The sequence below is a fragment of the Aphidius gifuensis genome, linkage group LG3 (genome assembly GCF_014905175.1).
Source record: "Aphidius gifuensis isolate YNYX2018 linkage group LG3, ASM1490517v1, whole genome shotgun sequence".
NCBI classification, from domain to species: Eukaryota; Metazoa; Arthropoda; class Insecta; order Hymenoptera; family Braconidae; genus Aphidius; species Aphidius gifuensis.
In genome coordinates this window covers 14,547,784-14,567,321 of record NC_057790.1, presented here as the reverse complement: position 1 = coordinate 14,567,321, position 19,538 = coordinate 14,547,784, and the positions used below count along the sequence as shown (strand labels likewise).

The following is a 19,538-nucleotide window of genomic DNA, read 5'->3' as shown; positions in this document are numbered from 1 at the left end:
ATACTGCAGTTGATAACAACGATCATCGCGACAAGTAGCAGATAAAAAATTGCTATGGTGCACTGTAATTTTTAAATAAAGACATTTGAATTTTTTCAACATATCTATTGTAAAAAATACATTATGCACAGCAAGTTGAATGATGTGATCAAGCAAAAATTAGAAACTTATAAAAATTACTATGGTACATTGTAGTATGTAAAAAGATGCATTATAATTTTTTCAACTTGAATTTGTAAAGATTTCATGTTGCGTTGCAGTTTTTATTTTATACAAAGTAAAAAATCGAAATCTTAAACATTGCTATGGTCCATTGCAATTTTTTAATCATCACATTGTCATTTTTCGTAATATTTAATGTAAAAAAATATATTAGTTGACCGATGTTTCTTGAATACTGTGGTACCATAGTAAAATCTACGGTAAATTTTTTTCCGTGTACTGATATTCTCCCATATTTATCGATTTTTTCTTTATATTCATTGATTTTTCTATATTTTCTTTTATATTTACTGATATGAAATCTATAAAATTTCATATCTATCGTATTGAGATTAACTTAGAAAATTTTTTAGGGCGGGTGTCTACCATGGTTGGGGGGGGGGGGAGGGGGTGGGTCCAGAAGAAAGAAAAAACAATAGGTAATTAAAATTCCCCAAAAAAATAAAAATGAATACACTGAAAAAAAAAGTTCAGATAGAACTTTTGTTCCAGGAAATTTTTAGATTTGAGAAAAGAAAAAAAGTTCTTGTTATGAATAGAAAACTTCTGGTTAAAAGACAAAAAACTTTTTGAAACATGACAGATTTAGATTTGAAATGAACCTAAAACAGATTTGAAAAAAGAAAAATTATCTTTGTAATGATAATAAAACTTCTTGAAATAAATGCTAAAAAGGTCTTGAATTGAGATGCATTCTTCTTAAAAAAAATCTTTTTGTTCTCACTTCATGAACAACAGTTCTAACCTTTAGAACAAGGCTTTTTGGAAATAATCCAAAATGGCCTTGAATTTAGACGCATACTTCTTTAAAAAAATCTTTTTGTTCTCACTTCAAGAACACCAGTTCTAAATTTTAGAACAGGGCTTCTTGGAAATAATCAAGTTGTGTCTTGAATTGAGAACCAAAAGATTTCTATCAAGTAAAAATTAGATTCAGTTCAAAAAGTAAATTACTACTGATTTAAATAAAAGAAAAAATTATTTATTTAGCATGACTTTTCTTAATTACCAGAAGTACAGTGCAACTTTACATTGTAAACCATATTTTTTTTTCCTAAACTAATTGCCTATGAGGGGAACCGAACCCTTGACCGACGCAAACCACGATATCTTAAACCTAACGACTTTCCCACCGAGCCACGAGCGCATGTACATGACGGGACGAAAATTTCTGTTCTTATAAAGCACGACTGTTAATTATTTTTTAGTCTAATAATAAAGTGAATATATAATTAGAATTCAAGTCACAGTGTTTGGATTCATTTGAAGTGTTATTTCTATTCTGTCAACTCACAACCTATTGTCCTACATCCTTTGATAGCCCTGTATCAAACATAAGGCCATACAACCCTTGTTAAATTATCGTGGTAAATTCGGATATGTGGTATGATACAAATACTATAAGTGATCACTTTCTTGATCGCATTTTCTGTTGGTTACATTCTAATTTGATTAATTAATGCAAATTATTTTATGATTTTATTTGTGTTTACTGTGTAATCACTTTTCGAATCACTTTTTTGACTCCATTTTTTATTGAGTGATCACAAAGATAATCACAGACAAAATCATACAAAATTGCGATCTACAACATGTAAAAGCTCATGACTTAGCTGGATCTAAAACATAATTTATTTTTTTCTATCAATAGTTTTCCTTTAAAGATTAGTCTAGTTGATTGTTATGTAAAAATTTCAGATCACCACCAAGAACACGCAGAAGTTCAATCTCAAATTTGCCGTATAACGGCATTTATCAATCACTTCAAAATCAACAACAGTACAATAATTCTATACCAACACCGAGAAAAATCATTAACGATTATTCGCCTTCGCCACTATCTCATCATGTGAATCAACATATCAATGGCAAAGAACGTCAGCATTGTGATACACCCTCTCAGAGCCCTTTATGTCAAACCAAGTTTATATCAAGTCCACTGCGGCAAAGGAGTGATCTTGGTTTTACATCAAGATCAAAATCACCAACTATTAAAACAACGTTTTCATCAACTGCCGGCTCGTTCAACAAATTTGAATTGAATAAGTCACGCGTAACAACATCTGATGGAAAAAGTAAAAATGGTGATTATAATAAAACGATGAAATCCGATGGTCGTTCACGAATTGATCATATCCACGACAACAATATTCAGGTAACATAATAAATAATTTCATTATTTTCTATTTTCTTATAAATCAAATTTTTCTTTAAAGTGCAATGTTTGTAAGCTCCCCAACTTAAGAATGTTATGAAATTTTCCGCATGTGGTCATGTCACAACTACTTCTTATATATATATAATACACTGAGAGAATTAATACGTGGAATATCATTAAAAATAACTTTATAATCACGGGGTAACATCGCCAAAAAGCGCTCTAACGTCTACCACTTCATATTCACGTGGTAGTATGTTAACTTCACAGGGATGAGGGAAGTTTATTTTTTTTTCATTTATTCGTCCATGTACTATATATGTGTATCATAAACAAACAAATTTATTAACAAGGCCAACCGTTGGTGAGTTCGATGGGTCGTCTCGGCTCAGTTTCGTCTCACTAAAGGCGCTTCAATTGTACGTTCAATTGGAGAACTAAAAGTAATGCCCCAATCAGTTTCTTCTATTACCTGTAGTTCTCCAACTAACCGTACGACAAAAGTGCTATAAGTGAGACGGAACCAAGAAGACTAAGTATACTAAGTATTTCTGGCAGCAGCAGCCTAACTGGACGGAACTGAGCAAGATGACCCATCAGAACATACCTAATATTTGTTTGTATTTTTTAATGTTGTAACTGTATCGAAAAAAACGAGAGGATTAGCAGATCACCAATTGCAGCGCAGCTCTTATCAGCATAGTCATCGGTAAATCACCAGGAGGTTGAGATTAGCTAAATGAAAAATGGATAGGAAATATTATAGCAATAATTTCGTTCGAAGAGATTATCAAGAACACAACGTGCCCAGCCCTAGGTGTCACCACATTTTTTAGCCCATATCCAACTTTTTTCCTCGTCTATTCCTCATCGTCTCGGTCCACATTCTTCATATCGTTCACAGTGGGATAGACTCTAGGGGTTGAGGGTTCAACGCGCTTAGACTTGGGTGGGCTTTTCTAATCTCTTCGAACGAAGATTAACGCGGCGGCTCGTTCGATTGGTCCATTGTAGCTCAAGTCTCGTTCTTGAGATTATCGAGAACACAACGTAGATCTTCAGACAAAAAACCAAATATTTTTCCATTTTCTTTTTTTTTTTTTTTGTTATTTATTTACTTGTTTACACTTTACTTTGTCCCTAATATTACTTTGAATAATCTTTATTAACAAACTTACATCTATAAGTAAATAATAGCATAATAAAAGAGCTAAATAGGTCTTAAATAATAATACAAAGAAAATAAAAGGCTTTCTTCTTTTTTTTTTTTTTTTTTTTTTTTTTAACCTAAAACAGCTTTGCTAAATTCACTTCTATCTTTGATAATAGGTCTGTTATAAAACCTATTAAATACATTTGACTTTTCAGACACCATGCACCTGCATGTCTCAGACTATGTGGTGCAAACGTCTTGCATATACCTGCTTTGTTCAGCATTAATCTCATCCAACGACTAATTGTATCTTTTGATGCTTTTTTATGTAGTCTGACAGTTGTTATTAATAACTCTTTAACACAGCCTCTTAAATCTTTAGTTACTTTAAATATCCTCTCAATGTCTTAACAACACATAATTTCTTGTTCTGGTTAAATTCAGTCAGTATCAACAATGGGTGTACAACACCTGGTCTTGTTGTTTTGACTGCATCTGTTATTTTTATTTTATAACCCCCTTTTACTTTTGTTATATTATCTAACTTAATTAATGACAACGTTTGTTTACGGTGAGCTGTAACTAATGCTAAAAGTATTACTAATTTGTATGTTATATCTGACAAACTTAACAATTCAACAGGATATAAGTCTTCTATTACATTTAACAATGGCTCTAAGTCAAATACTTCTTTATATCTAGGTTTTGGTGGTCTAGCTTTAAATATACCCCTCATGAATCTCGTTAAGTACTTATCTTTAATAGTTTTATCCTTCAAAATTAATGACAATGCAGCTTTATATGTGTTAATTGTACCATATTGTTTACCTTCTTCAACTTTACTAACTAAAAAACAACAATAACTCTGCTCGTTTTGGCTTTAACTGGTTCACTTGATTGGTGTCACAGTATACCATCCACTCTTTCAATGGTCTTGCATACTGCTTCCACGTACCATTCGTAATTGATGATAATAAAAAAGGTACAACTTGCTCTGGTATCTTTGCTTTTATCAGGATCTGCCTGACAAGATCCCTGCCATCATCTTCAGCTTTTCTGCCAGTGGATGAGGTATATTGTTGTCTCTGGAAAATAATAAATATGGTGTTGGTTCAAATATTGTCGATTCACCAACTAGCATCTTTTGCCATAGTGGATACCATGGTTGACCTGGCCAATTAAGTGCCACGACAATCCCCAATGCTTTATCAGCTTGAATTTTCTTCAATACTTTTAACATTAATGCAAACGGTGGGAATGCATAAAAATAAAATTGCCCCCAATGACAATTGAAAGCGTCTATTTCATAGGCTTTCATGTCTCTTGACCAAGAACAATAACGTTTACATTTAGTATTATATCTTGACGCAAACAAGTCTATTTCAGGTAGCCCAAAAAGTCTTTCAATCTCTATAAATGCATCTGTCGCAATTTCCCACTCAGTATCCAAATTATTAAATCTTGAACCTTGCTCTGCCTCAACATTATCACTAGATGTTATATAAGAGGCATAAATCCAAATACCTCGCATCTCACACCAACCCCAAATTTGTTTGGTTATTTTATTTAAGTGAGGGTATTGTACACCACCCATTTTATTAATATATGATATTGCAGTTGTGTTGTCTATTTTTAATAATATCTCACAACCAGCAAGTTTGTCGGCGAACGATTTCAAACTCCAATATGCTGCCTCTAACTCTAGTTGGTTAATGTGAGCTTGTTTTAAATCATCACCCCATGAACCAAACACTTCATCACTTCATGATCACAAGCTGCACCCCAACCAGTCAATGATGCGTCAGTTGATATTACTTTTGCATAATTACCTAGTTTACGATGGTTTGTTGTACCTTTAATATTAACATCCCACCACTCGAAGTTTGGTGATAATTTACGTGATATTTTCATCTGTACATCATAATTGCCCTTGCTTCTTAACAATGCCAAATACTTTTGTCTTTCAAAGTCTTTTACGTACAACCAACCATATGGAACAGCTTGGCTTGCTGCTGTCAACACACCCACAAACTTTGCAAAATCACGTACTTTGCATTCTTTCTTGATTTTATATTCTTTAATTAACTGAACTATTTGTGTCTCTTTGTCTTTTGGTAATTGTAATGCAGGTGGATTTGAATTTATTAAAAAACCTAAAAATTGACAACATTGACTTGGTTCTAATTGACTCTTCTTGTAATTTATTAAAAAACCTAGTGCTTCTAATAAATTTTTAGTAACCAATACATTCTCTTTACATTCTGTAAAAGTATCACCTGTACAAAATATATCGTCTAAATAAACTACTGATGTTAACCCTTGACCACGTAAGTGACTAACCACTGGTTTCATCAACTTCGTAAATACCAACGGAGCTGTTGCCAAACCAAATACTAATACTTGAAATTCAAATTATTTGTCATCCCAATTAAATCTCAAATCCTTTTTACTCTTGTGGTGCATTGGCACCATGTAATAGGCATCTTGAAGGTCCAAAACTGCCATATACGACCCATGGTCAATCAATTTTATGGCTGATCGAACATCCTCCATCTTAAAATGGTCAGTTTTTATAAATTTATTTGCCTTCTTTAAATTTAAAACAAACCTCTATCTACCATCTGACTTTGGCACCAAAAAATAGGTTGACAAAAATTGGTTGTCTATCTTTTGACATTGTCTAACAACACCCAATCCTACCATGTAATCAACAGCTTCTCTCATATTTATCTTATCTAAATCTTTTAATATTGGCTCACGTGGCACTTCCTTTTGGTAAGGATTTGTCACAAATTGTATTTCATAACCTCTGACGCATGATAATATGAATTTATCAGCTGTCAACTTAGCCCAACTATCTACAAAATATCTTAATCTGCCGTTGTTTTACTTACTGGGTTAATTACTTGTTGTTGAGCAAACTAACTCATGCGCCCACGCTCAAAACGTGGTGACGCTAAACTTTTTTTTCTTCATCTATTCATTTATATACATTATTATTTTTTTTTTTTTACTTACCTTGTTCATCACCAGATGAATCATTATTTGATAATTCCTCTTCATTCCAAGATGTATCTAAATTTTCTTTGTCAGACTCATCAGAAAGTTCTGGATGTTTTTATGAATAACCTCTTTTAACTAATTAGTCATATTTTTCTGACATTCTTTTTAACTCAAGTCTGAGTTTCTTATACTTTTCATCTTTCCTTTCACTAGAAAGACTTCTTTTCTTCAAACTTGACATTTTTCTCTCATCGTAATCTATTATATCCTATTTTTTTTTTTTTTGATCACTTTTTGATGTGGTTTACTAGCGCACAAAAAGCGTTATGAAGAGAGTGGACCGAGACGATGGGGAATAGACGAGGAAAAAAGTTGGATATGGGCTAAATAATGTGGTGACACCTAGGGCTGGGAAGGCGGTACTACGTTGTGTTCTCGATAATCTCGAGAACGGGATTTGAGCTATAATTAATGCATCTTACTGTACTGTTAGAATTATAGGTTATTTTTTAATAAATTTTTAAAGTAGGCTTATTTTACAGAAATTATACTTGACTTTTATGGAAGTTTCGTCTAGTTTTGCCAAGGTCAAAATAATGGACTTAGAAAAAAAAATAAATTTTACAAAAAAAAAAAACTAAGTCCCTTAAAAAAAAAAACTTAGCTAAATTTTTTACTTAGCTGTAATTGTAGCCAAACAATCAATATTTATATTATTTTACTTAGCTAGATTTTTCACTTAGCTAGATTTTCTACTTAGCTGTAATTGTAGCCAAACAATCAATATCTACATTATTTTACTTAGCTAGATCGTTCACTTAGCTAGATCTTATACTTAGCTTCGATTAAAGCCAAACAATTGATATCTACATTATTTTACTTAGCTAGATTTTTTCACTTAGCTAGATTTTTTACTTATATGGTCGTATATTCAATTTCTGTCCGGAAAAACGCTCTCAACTAAAAATTTTCATTTGTTTCGGAATAAGTTAATTTATGTCATTGCAGACAAGCAGCCATTGGGCCCATATTGTTCAGTAAGACTTATACAACACGAAATAAATATTGGCTCACCTGTGAAAAGTTAATCCCTTTTCTTCTAAATACTTTTTGAAAGTATTCTCTTGATATGATGCCCTTTCTGCGATGACATAACTTCTTGCGCGATGGGGGCTATAACTATTATGATAATAAATTGCAATTAAATTTACAGAATACTCACACAGGCAATCCATTACAAAAAAACAAATCATTAGAAGTTGTGACTCCTAAAGGCCATATCAACAAGGGCTATCAATCTAGGAATACTAGTCCAGAATGTGACATAATAAGCAATAACAACAAAAATTAACAATCATATTTTATTACTCAACAATGAAATTTACAAATTTGGGTATGCATTAGAAAATTTTTACACTCTATCTAATATTTTTAATTGAAGCTATCTATACTTTTCAGAATGATCACTCACATCATAACTAGTCATCGAGTCAAATAGCTTCATCTGGAAGAGTAGACTCGTAAAAAAAAAATTGAAAGAATTAGTTGAATCCAGACGAGAAAAAGATCTGGCAACGTTTGTCGGGGCTTGATGCCCGTGTTACGGGTTGCAAATTAAAAACTTTCAATACTTCGGCAAGGGCCGTCTTTATATATTTCCGATTTTTCAAATCCTAAAAATTAATCGAAAAAAAAGTTCATATCAAAAAGTTTTTTGCTTTTATTTAAACGTGATGATCACGAACATGTGACAATTCATCTCTTTTGCATGTTTTTTATAGTTTTTTTTTCTCTAATGTTTGAATTTTCTCGTTAGATCTATAATTAATTATAGGACTGAAATACGACCCTATTTTTTTATGTTTATTTTTTTTTTTAATTAACTAGGTTTCCTTTTTTCTTCAGAAACTATTGTTCACAACAGAAAAAGTCCATAAAGCGGGCGATCGAGTTTCCGAAGATGGATTTCTTAATCCTAATTTTATTTTTGTTGCCATTTTTTCCTTTTTTACGGACTGCCATATTTTTGGATGTGATTAACAAAAATACTTCGTATGAGGCTTGAAAAAAGCACTATTTAGTCCAGTCGAAAGTTAGTTGAGGTTATTTTCAAGGTTTATGGAAGGGTTAAGGATATATAATTATATATATGGCGTAGAAAAGCAGGAGGTGGTCTCCGTTTTGTTCTGTCGTTCGTCGCAGTTTGTCCTTCAAGTTTGCGGGCGCACATAAAATAATAATAACTAAAATATAAAATAATCTAAAATAAAATAAAGAGATATTTTAATTTCGGGATTTTTTAATTTACAGAATATTTTATTATCGAGAGGCACGGTAGTACTTCGTGTCAAGTATAAGAAAAAAAATATAATAATACCGAAAAAAAATAAAAAAAATGAAAGCGCAAAAACACTACCGAGCCTTATATACACCGAACAGAGGTAACATCATCCCTCGCTAATTTTTAAAAATTTATTTAAAATATGATGATGACGATAAAATTAAATGACATTTATAATTTAAAATTCTATTGTATCAAGCTTTGCTATAAAAAAAAAACCAAATTGTTTAATACTTTATTTTATTTTTTATAATTTGTTATGTCAAGAATATGCTCCTTGAACATAAGCAAATTATTGGTTGAATTATTATATTAAAAATATAATAACTCGACCGTCGTATCGGGATATGCTCCCTGATACTACTATATTCAAAGTAAACTTGTTAATTCCAGATTATGCACCTGGAATTAATTTATTACTGCTTCGTTTTGATCCAGTCCTTTTCAGGTAAAGATCGGGTGAAGCTCGTACATTTATATGACTGTAGGGTTGTAGTTAAATAAAATATACCAATGCATGTAACTTAAAATTATATTTATTGCTGAAAACCAAAATAAGGTAAATGAAATTATTACTATGACCATTCAATATATGATCTTACATCAATCGAAATATATAGAAAAGATGAAGATTATTAATAGTAAATTATTCTTACGTTGTTGGTATGCGTGCGGTACGGATTGGTTAGCGTGAGCTTGTAAGTCAATTGATTCTTACTATTATTTTAGAATGCTATTTGATTTCTGTAGAAAACAACGATCTGAGGTCTGGACAAGACTAATTAATTAACACAAAAGAACCAGATTATACATAGTATTATACATAGTATTATACAAGTATAGTCTTCCAATCCCCATCTCAGATTCTAATTTATTGATTTTTATTACCCAAAAATCCTCGTGACAACAATTATATATATAAAATTCTTAGAACAGCTATAAAGTAAATCGAAGGAAATATACAATGATATCCGGGTCCAATGTATTATGGGCAAACTGACATTAGAATTTCAGTTTTACGACTTTTTTATGGGCGTCAAACTTTCTGGATTCTCAGTAACTTAAATTGTATTGTATTGTCTAGTTGATCTTAAAGGTCGAGGACGTCCATTGATGACTTCACCCTCGCGACATAATAGAATTAATGCACGGTAGTTGTGTACGTGACCCAGGGGGAACGCTAAACCGGTTCCTCCATCGTATTGACACTTGACCTAATATCTACGTATACCAACATGTTAATTTTTATACTTATATATTTATTTCCATATTATATACTCAATTGATATGAAAAAATTTTGTAAAGTTATAACACCTCCACCCTTACGTTGGAACTATGGGAATGCAATGGACATAGTTACAACAGAGTCCCAAAAATTTTTTTACGAATCTGGCACTACTTCTGTGTATACTGCGCCTCTTGGAAATGGTATCCCGTTCCAATGTGTTTCCATAAATGCGATGGCTATTTTCGCTGCATCAGCCTTTGCTTCTCGTTTCGTGAAGCCAACCCCCACAAAGGGTCGTCCCTTCAAATATAGAGTGATGGCGAACATATCACGGTTGTCTCCTCTGTTTTTGAAACCGGCAGCATCTTCATAGCTTACTTGGAAACCAGCTATTATATAATACTTCGGTTGGATTTGTGTTGTCTTGGCGGCTTCTCCTAATCATAGTTAAAGTCTTAGTAATAACGTGATCTCTCGGGCACACGATAGTATCGAGCAAATCTTCGTAAGCACGGTTGAATGCCTCCTCATTGTTATTGCCCACTCCAACTCCAATTATAGCTCCCAACAGTATGTGGCAGAGTATTTCGTTGTTCGTTATATTTATAAAAGCTCTTTCTACTGCTACGTTATTTGGATTAAATAATTGTGTGAGTGCATCCCATTTTGATTGCGCCATTTTACTTATTATTTTCTTTTGTCGCCGTAGACAAATTAACATACGTATATCAATAGAGTTATATAAAATTTATTAAGAATGATTTGAATTAAACTATACTTAAATCTATTATGGATTTTAAGAATGATAATAATAAGGAATGTATTTTAAAAAGAATCTTTTCTTCTGTGTTATTGCCTTAATGGCCTTTGTTGCGGCTTCAGCCTTAGCTTGTATGTGTGTCGTCCCCTTTCCTTTAAACGTCATGTCGTCTATTTTACACATGACTGTGTGTTGTCTTACGACATTATCGTAACTCATCATTGTATATGTAGCCTGAGGTTTTTTTCTTTTTGACAGTTCTTCTGACAATTCACTTAATTTACTAATATCCTTAGATATTTGTTCTAACTTTGGAAAATCTGGGAGAGGTAGGCTATTCATCTTTACGTAAATATCCTCACCAGATTCTGGCATTATAATTGGATTAAAATCGGTAGTTCTTACGTTCACTATTCCGAACATATCAAGCCAGTCTTCATGTAATATAGATTCTCTCATACAAAAATCACAATTTGAAGCTGGTTCTTGAGTTAATAAAGTAATTTCACAGTTGAAGCAAGTATCCTTCACAGTGTGAGAATCTTTGGTTAACCAATGTAAATTTACAATTGCACCAAAATTTTCTGTGCCAGTAAAATTTCTTTCGCTGAGATAACACTCAAGACAAAACAACTTGTCTTCATTGTCAAGTTCAGTTGTAAATATTCTCTTGACGAGCCCCTTCATACAAATATAACTCTCTCTCTCTCTCTAAAACATTCCTTGGATTTATTGGCTCCCGCATTACTGATAATTGACAATAATTTTTCCTTCTTACAAGGTCCAGAGGAGTGTTGACACACATTCGCTAGTTTGAAATTAATGCTCATTCTGTAAAATATATATATATACTAAATGGTTAGACATTACTTAACTCTAATATATAGAAAGGCAAAAAAAAAAAAAAAATTAAAAGATAATAAAACAAAAAAATGGTGATGAAAATTTTGTTAGTTAATCAAGGTATGTTGTTCTTGAAGTACTCGGGGCGGTTGGTTTATCGTATATGACTGAGACGTTATTCATGGTTGGATAAAGTCTCTGCTCAGAGAGATGATTGAATGTTGTTGCATGTCTCATGTTGTATTGAACTTTCCGGGACTGTTTGTTCAGCCAACTCTTCGTTCGTTTTTCTCTTGAGCTCCTTAGCTGACCTTTTCGTTTCCTCTTTTCTTTGATGCAGGAATAATGATGCTAAACTATCCCACAATGCTGCGAACAAATGGATGGAGAATCCGTACACTTGATGTAATGCAAAACAATGCAAGAATGTGTCAGCTATCATTTTCACTACTTGGAATACTGCGAGTAACCCTAATATTCCTGCACTGATATTACTAAAAATCATGAATTCTCTCCATCTGTTGTCCCAGAATCTTCCTGCTATTTCTTGAAGATCTGTCTCACCAAACACCTTCATGAATGATCTGCTGTCTGAGACGATATTTGAACTTGAAGCTCTTGCAGCGAATGTATTAAGGATAGACGTCTGTTCGACTGGGAACATTATACGTTCTCTCATCCTCTCCATATCATCCTTACTATATATACCTGAATTTGCTAAATCTCCAATATTAGCATATACCCAAGTACTTTTTCTATTTGGATTTAATTTTACTGGTTCGATAGTATTTGTAGGTTTAGGCGTGAACTTGTACCATGCGTTCTCTATGTAGAACATTTGTGGTAAAGGTACGTCGCATGGTATCACTGCTGCGTCATGAGTGATAATGTGAGTACGAGGAGTTATAAACAATGGAATCCCGTTAACAGTCACAGGAAGCATATTATAACATTGCTCAGTATGTCTTAATTTTGCGAGTATTGGTGCACATTTCACCAAATGTACTACTTCTCCCGCACTGATGGCCATGTAACCTGGTTGACCCATGTATCGATATGCGAATTCATCTGGAGATGACGCTGCTATAGATGATTGATTGCCTAATATTTGTTTTTGTAATAGACATTTATTTATCTCGAAGTCGATGTGTAAAGTTTCGAGTTGAGTTCGGATGTGTCTCTCTACAAACACAAACTTGCTGTCTACATAAGTAAGTAGGTCAGGTTCTATCTTGGATGATTTTGGTAGAACATTATCTATTTCGTTCGGTATTACGAATAATCTTGGATGTTCTGTTGGCCAAGCAGAATGTTTGCAAATCGTAAACTCTGACAATTGATGCGTCAGCTTTAATGAGAATGTGGTAGATCCAGACACGACAGAAATATATCTGTCAAGTCCAGATTGCACCATATTTAAATCTCCTTTGTATAGGATTGAATATTCTTTTTCACAAGCATCGTGTGCTGGAATTACATCCCAATATGTATTTCCCCCGTAAGAGTCCATACAAGCTCCTTCCGTATACTTGCATGTAGTACCAGAATTAAAGAATATTTTGTCTTGTTTAATTTCTACTTTGGCTTCTGATGCGACTAATGTTATTTGTACTGATGCTGTTACTACTACGTTATTGTATTGTCCAAAAACATCCGAGTAACTTGCACCTGAACAATCGCCTTCTTTGTTTAATGTACCAGCTAACGTTATTTGCTTTGGTACAGTGTGGTTAACTCGTAAGCCAGTTACCATCATATGACTTACGTATAAAAAACCTTGTTGATGTGCGTTTTTGCAGCTATCAAATCCAACCTCGTGGATATACTCTGCTATGCCTCCTTCTACTACACTAACGTAGTCCGTCACCATGCCACAATGGTATATGTGTCTAGAAATGGCCACTTTGCAGTGTCTTACTGGTACACTTATAAACGGATTTCTTTGTATAAGCGTTCCTCTGGTGTTTTTACGTTCGATAGGTTGTTGTGAAGGGAGGCAGTCTTCGACATCCAATGAAGAGATTGTGGTAGAGTTGGTTATTCGTGACGCACAATCGTACCCTATTAATGCTTCGGTACTCCAACTCAGTCCACCCAATATCATAAACAAAATTATACGAGCCATCTGTAATTATAATGCAAACTTGACATAGTATTAAACATAAACATATATATATATTTTTTTTTTTTTTTTTTTTTTTTTTATTTCAAATAGTACGGTGTGACTTTTGCTTGACCCCCTCCACCCTTAAGTATGAGCATCGAGGTCAAACGTAGATGCGAGTGAACTATATGTTTAGTCACACTGTATTTTCGTCTTTCTAAGACGGTTTGGGTGTACTGTTTTCAATTTGTTTTTTATCTTAATTATTACTCCGTTGTTGTCTGTAACGTCTAGTATTTCAAATGGTCCGGAGTAGTGGTCTTGTAGTTTTCCGGGCTTTGGCCCACTTCGTAAAAATACTGAGTCACCGATTTTATACGAACTCGGTCGACAATCTCTGTCATAATATTTTTTTGATTTTATTTTTGCTTCAACTAAATTGTTGTATGCAGATTTTTGATTGTCAATTATTTGTGTAACAATTTCTTTTAAAAATCCGGAGTACGTTGGCAAGTCTTCACCTTCAGTAAGTGGTTTGTTTGATGGTAATCTTGCCAGTCTCCCAAATACTAATTCGTGTGGCGTGAACTTTGTTGCTTTGTGTATCGAGCAATTATAGCTAAACATTGCCATATCCACCCACTTGTCCCATTCGAATTCTCGATCAGTGTATTGTTTTAGATATTCTCCTAAAACATGATGAGATCTTTCTAGTGAACCGTTTGATTGTGGGTGGTAAGCTGTGGTTCGGATCTTTTTTATTCTGAACCTCTTTGATACTTTTTTCATGAGCTCACTGCAAAAGTTTGTTCCTTGGTCTGTTAGAACAACTCTTGGTGACCCAAATTTACAAATAAAATTATTAATGAACGCTTCTGCGACTGCTTGTGTCGACGTCTCGACTAATGGAACAGCTACACAGTATTTAGTCAACAAATCTTGCATTGTTAGTATATATTCATTACCTGAACTCGTTCTATGAATTGGTCCGACTATATCTAGTGCGACCCTTAAAAATGCAGCCCCTGGTGTATCAGTTATCACCATTGGGTTTTTATTGCGTATTCTTTCCAGCTTTTTTAATTGACAATTAAGACACTGTTGTATGCGTCTTAATATATCATCTTTTAAATTTTCCCAGTAATAATTATTTCTTATTCTGTTGTATGTTTTTGAGACACCCTTGTGACCTCCTACCGGAGCTTCATGATTTTCTTTGAAAATTAGATCTCTCCCTTCTTCCGGTACATATACTATTTCATTTTTGTATATGAGAATTTTTATGTCACTGTTCAAAAATTCTTTTTTAATAAGAGACAATATTTCGTTCCATTGTATGTTACATATTTCGTTTGACCTTGAGAACGCCAGTGTATTTATTGAATTTTCTTCTGCGATGGTTCTCAACTCATGAAAACATTTTATTAAATTAGTTCTAGTGTGTAAACCAGATTCACCTTTCGAATTTTTTTAAGATTATTGGAAAATAAAATTTATTTGCTTTTTTTATACAATATGTTTCACCCAACTCAGTTGTTGTAGGTATAGCTAACCTGCACAAGATTTTAATATTGTTGCACCTGTATCACACGGTAGCCCTTCGTCCGATAGGAAATACACCACCTTGTCTTTATGTAAACGGAACAAGTCTCTTTTCTCAATTATATTTTTATTTTTGTTTTCTTTTTCTTGATTCAACTTATTTTTTTTTTATTTTCACTTTCGCTATCACTTTCACTTTTTATTTCTTCGATTTCATCTTCACTGCTGCTGCTGCTGCTGTTGTTGTTATTGTTGTTGTCTTTTTCTTTGACTATTTCTTGACTCTTCTTTTTCGGCCGGCCCCTATGTTTTTTATTTGTGTCTTCAATGACATTAGTTTGCTTTTTCTTTGGTCTGCCGCTTTTTCTTTTGGCTAGTATTGTTGTCTCACTTACTTTTTCTTTTCTTGGTCTGCCTCTCTTTTTCACGCGCTCTATTATTTCTTCCGGCGGTGCTTCTGGGCTTGTTATTTGTATTAAATCTTGTATGTCTTGTGGCAATGTACTTGTATCCAGCATTCTCATTTTTTGATTTCTCGTTATAGCATTTATTTCTTCTACAACTGGATTCCTTGATAACGCGTCTGCGTTCAAGTTTAGTTTACCTGGTTTGTAAATTACTTCGTAGTCGTATTCTGCTAATTTTAATCTCCACTTTAAGACTCGGTTATTGCCGTCTTGTGCTGATCTAAACCATACCAGTGGTTGGTGGTCCGTAACTACAAAGAATTTATAACCGTATACATATGGTCTGAAATTTTTAATTGCTTCTACTATTGCTAGAGCTTCTTTCTCGTACGTCTCGTACTTTAATTCTGCATCTCTCAGCACTCGTGAGAAGTATGCTATTGGTCTATCTTTACCTTGTCATAGCACTGCGCCAATTGCGAAACCTGATGCGTCTGTCGTTATGATGAATGGTTTCTCGAAGTCTGGGTATTGCAAGATTGGTGCAGAGCATAATGCTTCTTGTAACAGTTTAAATGCTTTTTCTGTGCCTCCATCCCATTGGAATTCGACTTCATCTTGTAACAACCTTGTTAGCGGTTTAGCAATATGCGCATATCTTGGGATAAATCTTCTGTACTACCCTGTTAGACCTAAAAATTGTGATATTTTTCCTGTCTTTTGGTTTAGGAAAATTCTTGACTGCTTTTATTTTTTCTGGGTCAGTTTTTAACCCGTCTTGCGACACTATGTGTCCTAACTTCTTTCTTTAAAAATTCACATTTTTCTGGTTGCAACTTTAAATTTGCTTTTTCTAATCTTTTCATAAGTTTATTAATTTTTTCTTTATGTTCAAACAACAATCTGAGGTCTGGACAAGACTAATTAATTAACACAAAAGAACCAGATTATATAGTCTTCCAATCCCCATCTCAGATTCTAATTTCTTGATTTTTATTACCCAAAAATCCTCGTGACAACAATTATATATATAAAATTCTTAGAACAGCTATAAAGTAAATCGAAGGAAATATACAATGATATCCGGGTCCAATATATTACGGGCATACTGACATTAGAATTTCAGTTTTACGACTTTTTTATGAGCGTCAAACTTTCTGGATTCTCAGTAACTTAAATTGTATTATATTGTCTAGTTGATCTTAAAGGTCGAGGACGTCCATTGATGACTTCACCCTCGCGACATAATAGAATTAATGCACGGTAGTTGCGTACGTGACCCAGGGGGAACGCTAAACCAGTTCCTCCATCGCATTGACACTTGACCTAATATTTACGTATACCAACATGTTAATTTTCATACTTATATATTTATTTCCATATTATATACCTGAGACGAAATTTTAGTTCTCAATTTGGCCTTAGAAAACTAAATTTAGTTCTAAGAGGACTTAAATGAGTACTTATTTAAAAAAAAAAAAAAAGTTTTCTATTCAACTTTAGACCTCAAATAGGCCTGGAAGAGCCGAATAGTGTCGTTTTAGGCGTTGCAGGACTAAATGAGGATTAACTATAATTCAAAATAGCCTGTGAGTTTACAGGAAAATTAAAAAAAAAAAACCTACACTGTGGAAGCAGTTGTGCAAGCACATGTACTTGAATTTCTTTGAATGTATGGAAAACATTTCAACTACTGCACTTTAAATTTGAGGTAAAATGCTATGATTTTAATGTACAGTACTTGAAAATCTTTTCCAGTCAAAATTTGATGCACGGGACTGCACTGTAAAAAAAGAATTTATATTTACGGATTTCGGAATTATCCAAAAAAATTTGTAGAAATTCGAATATTGATTGATCAAATTATCTTCAGATTTTACGTAACCATTTTTGAGATTTTCTAATCTTATCGAAATGACTCTAAGGGGACTCGAACCTACGTACTGAACTACTTAACCGATTGCTAAACCGAACGCTCTACCGCTGCGCCATCGGGGTGACATGTGAATTGGTTTCTCTTAAAATGTTTGTCATGCTTTTTTTTTTTTTTTGTTAAAAGATTAAAGAAACTTAACAAACAAAATTTCTACTACTGAAAGTAATTTTAAAGTAAGATTCTGGGATTTTAATGAAATGATTTTTAGTACAGTGCATTAAATTTCTATAGCATCTTACCTTAAAATTACAGTACATAGTTGAAATTATATAATATATTTATTTCTCGTCAATGTTATATTCATTTATCCTGAATAAAACGGATAGTAATATTAAAAATAAATTAATAACTTTTATTTGCAAAATCATATACATATATTTATTATTATATATTTATTTTTAAATTAAATTTTTCTAAGAACATATTTTCTTCCAATACTTAAAAAATTTCCAGTATGAGGCTTTTCAGGCCAAAATGAGGTTTTTTTTTTTTTTTTATTTCAGAAAAATTTTAAAAATAAAAAAAAACACAAAACAACTCACATTTTGTCCTCTTCGTCCTAACATAAGGTGAAGAAGGCCAAATTGAGGACTATTATTTAAAATTTTAACTTGAGAACAATAGAAGCAGTCCTATAAGGTCAAATTGAGAACTTAAATTTCGTCTCGGGTACTCAATTGATATGAAAAAATTTTGTAAAGTTATAACAAATTAAATGAATTTTTCGACTGTGCGTTTTTACGTTAAAGAACAAAAAAATTTTTATCACTCCCATACTTTTTTATTATTCGCTATATATCTCTCTCTACTTCTTTATATTTTATTAATATCGAGAGATTCTTTTTTTGGTAACAATTTTTGTGAAGTATGTGTCATACTCAAAAAAAATTTGTAATTTTTTCAAATTAACAAAAAAATAATATTGGGGCTGGATTTAGTAATTCTAATAATGATTTCACAAAAAAATGTGATATCGCAAAAAAAAAAAAAAAAACGAAGTTTTTTTTTATAAAAGAGAGTCAACTATTCAAATCTTCCACTATAATTGTAAGTATATTATCTAGATATGACATTAGAAATTCGAAAGAAAATATATTTTTGACGCATGTAATTAAGTCTGAACTATGAAAAAAAAAAATTTTAACATTGGCCCCACCTGGTTTTACCCAAATAAAATTCCAGTATTAATATATATTTTACATCAAGTGGGGTCAAGTATAAAATTTTAATTTTTAATAGTTCAGACTTAATTACATGCGTCAAAAATATATATTTCTTTCTTGAATTTCTAGTGTCATATCTAAATTAATATACTTACAATTATAGTGACAATTTCGAATACTTGACTCTTTTTTATAAAAAAAAACATTGTTTTTTTTTTTTCGTTGCTATTTAAGTATTACATTGTTTATAATTATATTGATTGTTACTAAAAAAATTTATAAATAGTAAAATAATTTAAAAAAAAAATTGACAATAAAATAAAAAAAATTTTTTTTTTTCGATATAAACAATTATATTATGATAATGACGCTTATGTATAAAATATTTTTAAAAAATTAATCGAACGGCAAGAAAAAAAAATAAAAAAAATCCTACGGAACACTTAGGGTGCAACTTGGAGCACTTGACTATATTTTTTCTTAAAATTATTTTAATATTTATAAATTTTGTTAGTAACAATGAATATAATTATAAACAATATATTATTTAAATAATAAAATATTCTGTAATTTAAAGAATCCCGAAATTGAAATATCACTTTATTTTATTTTATATTACTTTATATTTTAGTTATTATTATTCTATTTGCGCCCGCAAACGAACTGGGACGAACGAC

At 32.3% G+C, this 19,538-nt stretch overlaps 1 protein-coding gene across 2 annotated transcripts in view; it reads left to right on the top strand.

Moving 5' to 3' along the window:
* The window catches only part of LOC122852027 (GAS2-like protein pickled eggs), a 102,471-nt gene extending 84,101 nt beyond the window's left edge, over nt 1-18,370 (top strand). Inside the window, exons 6-8 of one of the 2 annotated variants that reach the window (XM_044151581.1) lie at nt 1,921-2,377; nt 7,750-7,929; nt 7,995-18,370. In XM_044151581.1, the coding sequence (XP_044007516.1) occupies nt 1,921-2,377; nt 7,750-7,887 (595 nt within the window). In that variant the 3' untranslated portion in view covers nt 7,888-7,929; nt 7,995-18,370. Of the gene's footprint in view, nt 1-1,920; nt 2,378-7,749; nt 7,930-7,977 lie in introns of both variants that reach the window. The other variant, XM_044151580.1, reaches the window with a different exon arrangement.
* Nucleotides 18,371-19,538: the final 1,168 nt, after the last annotated feature.